We start from the raw sequence: 10523 nt of genomic DNA, 5'->3' as shown, positions 1-10523 counted from the left end.
AAGGTTAAAACATGGGCCTAAATTATAGGTTTGAACTCATATTTATTATATTTTAAATTTTAAGCAAGTGCTAAAGCACTGTGGACTTTGTTACCACGTTGGACGAAGATGCTTTGTTTCCACGTATAGGGTCCCCCAATGTCGTTTGATTTTATGGGGAATAAATGATTGAGATTATAGAAAGGATATTCTAAGGTCCCAAAATATGCCGTTATTGAAATGAGAAGGGAGAATGGCAATTAAATCTTAATTGATTGAATTAATCATAATTAGGTCTTGATAAAATTTTTAAAAAATGAGTTGAAAATATTAATTCAGATAATTGGAAATTCAAAATTTTTAATTAAAGATAAGACATTTAAGTTTTAAATTTAAATTTTAAATTGTAACTGAGAATTTTTATTATAATAATTTGCATTAATATTTATAATTTATTTTTTAAAAATATTTATTAAGAACCTATTTATCGTTAATTCAACTATTTGCGATTTAATTGTCATTCACCAAATAAAAAAAAGAAAAACTGGAAACAAAATGATCTTCTTTACTAGCAATTTTACTATGATCACATACTTACACACTACGGGATTATATGTAATTACGGTATGCACCATTGTGATGTACATATTTTGCTACTACAACATTACAATAAATAGGATTTGGATCTAGTGAGTGACTTAAAAATACTTACTCAATAAATATTTCAAGTAGCATGATAATAATAGTTTGATGAAATTCAATAACTCTAATTAAGACACTCATTAAATAGTGAGTGTATTTATAGGCCACTCATAAAAAACAAATCCCGAGAAATAAGGTAAAATATTATAATCAATTGAACCAAAATAATCACTATCAGAAAAAAGATAAGAACTATCATAAAAAACACAGGTGCAAATCTGCAACATCCATTTTCACTCCTCCAACTTCTTAATCTCTTGATTATCTTGGCACATCTCTTCCAAATCCAAAATTGAAAGCGCAGTGTGATTAACACCAAGATTAACCCAAGCAAGTTGGTCCATACCATAATTGTTACCCACATCATGGTCTGAATTGCATTCCCTTCCAAAAGATGAGTTGGGACCACTATTGAGAGGGCACTTAAAAAGGCAAACGCAAGGGAAGAAAGAGTGATACACATACCTAATGATAGCAGCCATATCACAGCTTTATTCTTCATAGGAAACCCACTCACAAGCAAGAGGGTGACCCCAAGTGATGAATAAAAACTGACGGTAAGAAAAATTAGATACTGCTGAAAGTCATCTGGGAGACGAAGGAATGAGATTGCTTCTCCAGGACAATACGTGTTACCATCATAAAAGGTCGTGCAGTTGAGAAGGTCATTTGATGATGCCGTGTTGTTTTTAGATAACAAGCCTTGTTGAATGAAGCCACCAGGTGGATTGATCATAGCTTGAAAGGTTATAGTTGCTATCACAGTTGACACCAGACTCAGATTCCCCCTCATCTTTTCTAACCAATCATCCTCATGCTTCAGCCAATTTTCAATCCGTTTCAAAATCTTCATAAACCAATTTCCAATACACTGGAACGTCTTCATACAACAATTACCCTTCTGAGGAAGTTCAACTTCAGTAGATGCTGACCGTGGTGGTTGTGGATGATGATCAGCTTCAAATCGTTCCTTTTCGGCCTTTGCCAGCATGTGTTGTATTTCGCAGATTTTCAAGTCTTTTATTGGACTATGTTCCACGATATCCCGGGCTGTCAAGCCTATCTGGTTCTTCAAGTTTGCTATTTCTCTTATTTCTGGAATTGATACCAGATAGCTTATCACCTAAATAAAGCGCATGTAAAGTTTAAAAAAGAAACTGTTATCAGAATTGAAAGGAAAAAAGGATAGCAAAAGAATTAATATTGAACCTCAACTCGCTTCAACATGACAGCAAAATGGAGAAGGGTGTTTCCAGCATCATCAGAGCTCATGCAGTTGAGAAGCTCACCAGTAATGGCAGACTCCAATTCCACTAAAGCTTTGAGAGTCTCCAGATGGTTGTATGTGACACACAAGTGAAATACAGTTTTTCCTTGGTGACGAAAACTCAGGGACTCTGGCTTTGCTCTGATCAACTCTTGCACAACCACTGTTCTCCCTCTCATTGCAGCATAGTGAAGAGGAATTCTGCCTTCTTCATCACGAAACAAGCATGGCTCATTATTCACTCTTAGAAGTTCCTTCACGACGTGGATGTGACCCTCTGCAGAAGCCAAGTGGAGAGCTGTCATTCGGGAGGAGTTCAACTCAAGGGATAGATTAGGTTTGTGTGAAAGAAGTTTCTTTGTGAATTGAAGGTGGCCGAGCAAAGATGAGATGTGCAAAGGAGTTTCAGTGAAGGAAGTTTGCGAAGTATTGTGCAAGATATGTGAGCATTGCTGTATCAATGAATTTAGCTGTGATATGTTCCCACTATAGGCTGCCTCATAAAGAAGGCTCATTTGGCTAGAAATTGTGATTTCGTTGAGTTCAACTTCCATCTCTCATAATTCATCATTACACACAGCCATTTATATATAAATGACTTACAAGAATCTTGTACACTAAAACTTTTTACGTTCATGAATGCAGTTAATACACTACTTGTCAGGCTTGGAGCTTCTAATGTCCCACTCTGTAATACCTCGTGATATCCAATCTTTTAATTAATTTTTTTCGTTTAATTATCAGTAGATTCTACATAAAATGAAAGATATTTTAATATTTTACAATGATGAAATAATGCAATTTTCATTTTTATTACTTTTCAAAGAAAAATGTCCAAAAATTATATAATTTTTATTTATTTTCTTTGAAAAATAGTAAAATAAATTTAAAATATTCTATTCATTACTATAAGATATTAAAATGTCTCTCATTTTATATAAAATTTAATTATAAAAAAGAGATAAATTGCAATAAAGTCAAGGGATTGAAAAGAATATTAAAGAGACGGGGCATTAGAGGCTTTGTACCCCTGTTGTTATTTTATTTAGTAACAAAAAATATAAATACAAAAAAGAGATACAAATGCGATGATAAGACTCTGAGCACACAGGCCACCATATTTTCCCATGAAACTATTTTATTATGCTCTCTTTGGATAGAAACAAAATATGAAAGAAAAGAAAATAAGAGAAAAAATAGGAGAGAAAATACATTTTTTCTTATTTGAATGAGGAAAAAAATTAAAAAAAAAAAGAAAAGTAAAATAAAAAATGAGATGTAAAACTTACCGCATTTTCCTCCTAACTTTTTTTCATAAGTAGACAGATTTTGAGAAAAAAATTTATTCCAGAGCCTACCCTTGACATTCACCAACTCACCTATTTTAATTTTCGTGTAACTCCCATCTTCAACTTAGAGCAGAGCATCATCTTCAACGGCTGCTTCTTCTTCTTCTTGTGCGCCTTCTATGAGATTTCCTTCTTTCTGCCATGATTTCATTCTTCTTCAAGTTGTTTAAGTCACAGCATCGATTTAATATTCTGACAAATCTTTCCATTGGACCAAATCAGTAGTTACACTGAAACTAGAAGATAATAAAATAATGGAAATGTTCAAGTAATTTAAGATTAAAACTAGAACTCACGCTTTGGTAGCAATATAGAGTGTGCGCGCAGAGATGATAGGAAGGAATCATAGAGCAAGAACCAAATCCAATGTTGACGATGGCTCCTTGGGATATTAGTGACACTGTCTTTTTATTAATTTTAATGCTGTTGGAGATTTTATTTATATAACATTTTCATTAAATTATTTAATTTTAAAATAAAATAATATGAAAAAATATTTTTCACAACTAATTTGATTTCACATTAATTTGATTATGTTAATTTAATATAATTTCTGTTCTCAATTTATTTTTATAAAGATGATTACATGAAACATGATATATTTTAATATAAAAGCATCATAATCATTATGATATTTGTTTATTTTCTTTTCTCTTTCTTATTTATCCAAATAAGATGAGTGATAATATTTTTTTAATTTTATTTTTACATTTTCTTTCCTTTCAACTTTTCTTTCCATCCAAACAAAGAATTAATATTTGGATCCTACCTCTTATTTCTCTGGAAGAATTTCATATTAGGACTGTAAATGACTCTTACTTGCAGATTAGGCCCAAAAAATTCTGACAATTCACTATAGGTTTAGAAGACTTCAAGGAAATAAGCTTTCCTAAGACTCTCGCTGAGAGATAGTGGCTCAGATCGATCACCCATTGAGGACAGGGATAGAGCACACTAGACCACTCCTTTATGTATGATGATTGGCATGTGCAGATTATTCTTCTCAGAGACAGACGCTGTGTACAGGTCAAGGAAGTAAAATCAAGCTGGAAGCCAATTTGTTGTTACTTTGCATAATACTCCACTTTTTAAAAAATTTATTCAATCCCATTTATAAGTCATGATACAACTTTTTAAGTAATATTTAAAAAGTATTTTTAAAATTATCCTTTATGAAAAAAAAGTAACATAATATTACTTTTATATTTGTTATATAAGGATATATTTAAAATTCTACATACTTTTATTCCTTATACCTTTTTTTGCATTGGCATTACTATGGTTGATAAAAATGACTTATAAAGAGGACTGGAGGAGTATCATCAAACAGAAATAGAATAAAAAAAATTATTCTAATATTTTACTCTGATATTTTACTGCAGTGAAAAATAGTGTAATAAATAAATATAGTATGTAAAAAATCAATGAAATAATAAATTAAAAAAATATCAAGATTTGAAGAAGATGATCTTTGCTTTTAAAGGATCTACTCCTTATAATAAAAAAGAAAATTAAAATATTGCAAATAAGACCAAGCAAACTCACAAATTAGGTGCTGTGTTTAGAATGGACATGGAAGTGAATATGCTTCCCTTTCCAACAAAACGGAGAAAAGATGACATAGTGGGAATTCTTTAGGATAAGATAACAAGAGCCCGCCTGGACCTTTCAAAAAGAATCTTGTCTGTGTATGTGGGTGGGCTGATGTGTTTCTCAGTGGGTGACATAAAAAAGGTAAAGTTGACAGCACTAACCTTACCTTAGCCTTTTCGTGCACTCTCTAGTATTATTATTTTTACCCTTATCCTACTCGGCCCCCAGGTGCAATGGCCATCCGTTACTGTATGGTTGTCGCATAGGAATATTCTTTACAAAGGAATGGAAAAACTAAAGAGAATGAGAATGGAATAATAATTTAACAATATTCAACCCAAAAGAAAAAAGAAAAAGAATAAATGATCCAAGTGTTCTTAAAAAAGAATTGACAGTGTTTCCTGTATCCTATGTCTATATCTTTGTTTGTGTGGAATAGGACGCTGTTTTAATGTGATCTTTCTTTGTGTTAAAGGGATCAACTTAATAAAAGGTAAATTTAAAGGATCAAATGAATAATTGAAGCAAATTTAAGAGATTAAAAGTCTATTATCTCTTAAAAAAAAATATAAGGCGTATCAAAGTATGTCATCGGGAATTGGAGGTAATTAGGACAAGTCATGTTTATTTGATGCTCTAACACGATGCCATAGCAATTTCTACCATCTCTAGAACTGTCAGGCAAAGCTTTTATCAATTATGATATAGCTTTTACTAGAGTAATACGATTTGCTGCTGGTCTCGTCTTTTTGCGTATGATCCTTTTTAGGTAACAAGACATTCAATGCATCGCTATTTTTTGCCCCAAAAAAATAAAGGGACACACTTGTATTGAATATTTCTTGTGCTCATTAAACGAAAATTATTATGTTGAAGTCTTATGATTAAATTCACTTCTTATTTTCTTTTGACGAACATAATTAACTTCTTAATTGTCCGTCATTCTGCCAAAAGCTCATAACTATTTTCATCTGAAAAATTTAAACAACAAAACTCAACATTGTATCTTTATATGAAAATCTCATATATATTTTTGATTGTATACAAGAATTACCTTGTTTGATATACGTTCAACCACTAAATATAACATCTCTCCTAACGGGTATTTGAAAAATCTCATATTTTTATTCATTTTAATATGTGCTCATTTACTGGTGTACAATTGGTGATCGGTGGAAAGTTGAGTTTAACACTGCAACTATTGATTTACCCAATTGTGATTTGTGATTAATAATTTTTTATTCCTTCTTTTATATATATATATATATATATATGAAGAGGATAGGAAAGAAATGCATCTTTTAGTCTTATGTATAATTCAACTAGTGAAACTCATCCATATAATGTGTTCAAACAGAAAAGAGCGGAAAAGGTCCTTCAATAATTTTAGAAGAAAAGTTCTTTTTCCTAAAAAAATACAGTGCAAAAGTTGAGTTTCCAGTTGGAAGAGGATATTTCCCTGAAGCGAAGTGGCAAAAATGCCCCCCTAAAATAAGGGAAAATGGTTGTTTTAAATCCGGCTAGTTCGTGAATTCAATAAAATATACAAGGAGCACTCAAACACTCTCAGAGGCAAGAAAAAAAAAAACACAAATAAATGAAAGCCTTCCCTTCCTGGCAAGATGAGATTTATAATATCTGTCTTAAGCAATAAATGTGCTGACTTTCTAACTTCTTTTGCTATCTGATTTCCATAGATAGGAGCGTGCATGACCTGAATCATTCATCGAATAATTTGAAGAAGCTCTCACAAGATGAGACTCTAGGTGTTTAATAATAGATTGGGTCTTCCCTTTTTCTTAACAAAAAGGTGAAAGCCTTCCTTTGAAGCTTTTACTTGTCTGTCATTGACGATGGTGATCTATCAAAATTTTCATAATTATCTTCATCTCAAAAATTTAAATGACAAATTCTCTACATTTTATGTTTATCTAAATATTTATCTAAATATCTTATATTTTTTATTCATTTTAATACGCGCCCATCATTTTTTATTAAAAAAATATGTGTGCATATCCATTGATGGGCCGTGGATAGCTCTGAGTTTAGCACTTTTTTTTTTGGCGCCAAATTGGGTTTAGCACTTCATTATAATAATTTTGTATGCAATAATCACTGAAAATATTTTTTTATCACTTTTTTTTTAAATAAAGACGATAGATAAGCCTTCCATTTGCGTTCCCGGTTAAAAAAAAAGGAAAGCTTTAGGAAAATTTTCAGTCTAGATTTCTTGATCGAATATAATGAAAAAGAAAGCATCTTAAAATCTGAAATTTTATTGCAGACCAATGGAAGTGAAATGAAATTAAGATGTTAAGGGAAATGACAAAATTGATCCTCAGACTCTATCAACTCACCCTGCACAAAGAAGCCATGTAGAGAAATGAACAATTGCTGTATGGAAATGAACAATTTAAATATAGGGAACTTGTAACTTCATTTGCCATGATAACAACAATTTAAATAAAACAAGTGAAGCTACACCAATAACTCCTACAAGAAAATTAACCATTTCAAAATGTGAAATGAACATCTTCAGTATGAGAAATTTGCAACTATTTTTACTATGATAACAACATTAATAATAAAGTCAAATGAAGCTGTACATACAAACAACTCTTGTAAAAAAAATAATCACTTCACTATGGGTGATGAACAACTACAATATATAAAATTTGCAACTCTTTTTACGATGATGGTAGCATTAAAAATAAAATAAAATAAACAATACACACAAATAACTTCATTAAGAAAATTAACCACTTTAGTAAGGTAAATGGACAATTTCAGTATAGAGAATTTGCAAGTATCTTTTAAAAGTTTAAGCCATTAGGGACAATGAGATAATTTTATTTTGCATTTTAATTTTATTTCACTACCCTTGGTCTGCAGTGAAGTTTCAGACTTTAAAGGGCTCTTTTTTTTATTATGTTTGGTCAAAGGTTCTAAATTGAAATTTACCCAAAGTTTTTTTTTTCTTTTTTCTGAATTTACCCAAAGTTTTAATTGGTCAAGAGGACAAGTTCGTGATTTTTTTTTAAATTTTATTTTTCAAATCGACCAATTTATCCCCTTTTCATTGCACGCAAACTTGCCAGTGGTCGGCATTTTCCTATTCATACATCTTCTTTCCTTCCCAGTTCCCATCACAATATAATATTTTAGAAAAATTAATTAGCTGGTATTTATAATTTTAGTCAGTTTTTAATTAGGTCTCTATAATTATTTTTCTATTTATTAAGTTGTACAAAAAGTTAGTTCTGTTAATTTCCGTTCATGAAAGTACAATTTAGATGGAACTGCATAAAAATTTGGAAACATGAGACTGTAAGAGTACTCTTCTGATATTCTGGTCAAGGAGTCATAATCAACTCAGCATCTACGTGGCAAAGTCTATCCGACTGTATGCCTAGTCATCAACCACATAATAACACGTCAGCCACCTTAGCTTTTTCTAACGGCGTTAATTAGAAGCTCTACCCATCCCTAGCCAATGGTTTCTAACTATGAGGATGAACACCTCTAACAGGATGCAATAAAAAAGAGAACAAATTGTAAGGAGCTGATTAAAAAATTTGCTACCCAAAAAAAAAGAAGAAGAAAAACTTAACTGCTTAAAAAGAACACGAGATATGACATGCAAAAGCAACGATGAATTAAATCAAGTACCCAAATCCCAACAATAAACTTTCACGTTGATTTGTATGAATGAATCAACCTTTTGGGTTTTTTAGTATAATAAAGAAAATGTCGTAAAAAGGGCAAGACAAGATGAAAGTTGAAAAATTAACCTAAGGTTAGGTTTGAATGGATGGATTTAAGTTAAAAATTTAAATTTAAAATTTTGTATTTAAAATTTTATATTTGATAAAAACATATGGTATGTAATACTTTGACAACCATCGAGGATAGCAAAAACGAAGGGGAGGCGGACCCAGCCTTCCGAGTTTGGGAGGCGAATTTTCTAAAAATTGATTATTATATATGGTTAGGTAAATTTTTAAATATTTATTATTTTAAGAATTTGTAAGTGAGAAAATATTAGATGATAAATTATATATATAATTACATGTAAGATTTAAAAATTTTAAAATATAAAAATTGAATCTCATATATGGTATATTGGTTTCAAGAAAAATTATCAAAAATTCATAAAAAAATTTATTTTCAGTATCCATATCCATAAATGAATTCAATATAAATTAAATGAATGAATTGTACTGAAAATATATGATAATTCATATTTTTTTTCTTCCTATACTGCAAATGGAGCATACGATAGAAGCTATCGAGAGCAAAAAGAATCCAACAACGACGTTAGGGCATTTACACAATTATTTTTATTGATTTCTGAACGGTATCTTAGACTATTTATATTATTTTTAATTACAACTATTAAAGTTATCAATTGTCATTTTGATCTTTTAATAGGATTTCAATTATTAAAGTTCTCCAATTGTCATTTTCCCTATATCCTAACATTGTGTCAAAAAGGAAAAAAGGACAGCATATTCTGGATGGCGCCATGTGGCGTTACAAAAAGATGAAAAACAAGAGCGTGAAATTTGTCATTTTCTCTTTCTCTTTACTGTTTTGTCTTTTCTTTCTTTCTTTCTTATATTTTATTTTTGCTTGAATGCATTGTTTTTTTTTAGGGATAAAAAAAAAAACAGAGAGATTAGAATTTTAATGGCCAATAGCTTGTAATCAAGTAACGAGCAAGCTTCCATATAACTCGGGGGTTGGAAGTTCAATCACACTTATAATCTCATGTTGTTAATTAGTGCCAACTCCTATAAATACAAAAATAGAATTACACTTATAATTACACGTAATATGTAGAACAAGGAACATTGAAAGAAGAGATCAATGAAATACACAAAGTATTAAAATTCAAGCTTAATGGAAGGGTATTCTCATGAGAACTTCTTTTAAATGTTACATAGTCTGCAATTAACAAATAATAATTCTTCAATAAAAAAAAAAGTACAACAATGATAAGCACGGGTAATGAGTACCAACTGTAAAAAAAATTGAAGTACACACAATGCTGAAATCCATCCACTGTTACTCTCCTATTAAATTATATATTTTCATACATTTATCTATAATCCTTTTTTTTTTTTTACCAACCTACATTTATTCATGATCTAGTACTGCCACATGAGATCGAGAATTGTTACTCTCATCTGAGGGTAACTTTTTAACATCATTTTCTCTACAAATAAAATGTGAACCGTCAACCTTATGGAAAGGAAGTCCATTTTTTCCACGTAGCCCAATCACTATTAGTTCTTATTAAATTATATTAATAAAAAGATTTCCAATTCATTATTTTGAATATTTACTTGCTTTTATATATTTTCATTACAGATTGAAAATTTAAATAAAAATTATTTAATATTTTTTATCCAAAACCTGATTTTGGTGTTAATTATAATAATAAAAATTGAAATATTTAATTGGAAATCATTTTCTAATATATATTTATTTCTTTCTTAAAATTATTTTAATAGGTTTATATATTTTTTAAAGCAGATTATGTAGTGTTAGTTATTCATATTATTTGATTATTATTCACTGATTTGACAACCGATGGCTTCCTATTTTGTGTTATTATTAATATATTTTTA

General features: G+C 30.2%; 1 protein-coding gene across 1 annotated transcript; it reads right to left on the bottom strand.

Moving 5' to 3' along the window:
- Window positions 1–552: 552 nt before the first annotated feature.
- On the bottom strand, window positions 553–2495 carry LOC129314608 (ankyrin repeat-containing protein At5g02620-like). Its single transcript, XM_054958087.1, has 2 exons — window positions 1891–2495; window positions 553–1804 (listed from the first exon to the last, which is right to left on the bottom strand). The coding sequence occupies exons 1-2, from the start codon at window positions 2461–2463 to the stop codon at window positions 779–781; spliced, it is 1599 nt and encodes a 532-aa protein (XP_054814062.1). The 5' UTR covers window positions 2464–2495; the 3' UTR covers window positions 553–778.
- Window positions 2496–10523: the final 8028 nt, after the last annotated feature.

This window comes from Prosopis cineraria, unplaced genomic scaffold (genome assembly GCF_029017545.1).
Source record: "Prosopis cineraria cultivar Desert tree isolate PC_DT_omini unplaced genomic scaffold, ASM2901754v1 PC6, whole genome shotgun sequence".
Taxonomy (NCBI): domain Eukaryota; kingdom Viridiplantae; phylum Streptophyta; class Magnoliopsida; order Fabales; family Fabaceae; genus Prosopis; species Prosopis cineraria.
Note: the sequence above shows the minus strand (reverse complement) of the source record. Positions and strands in the feature narration are given on the sequence as shown.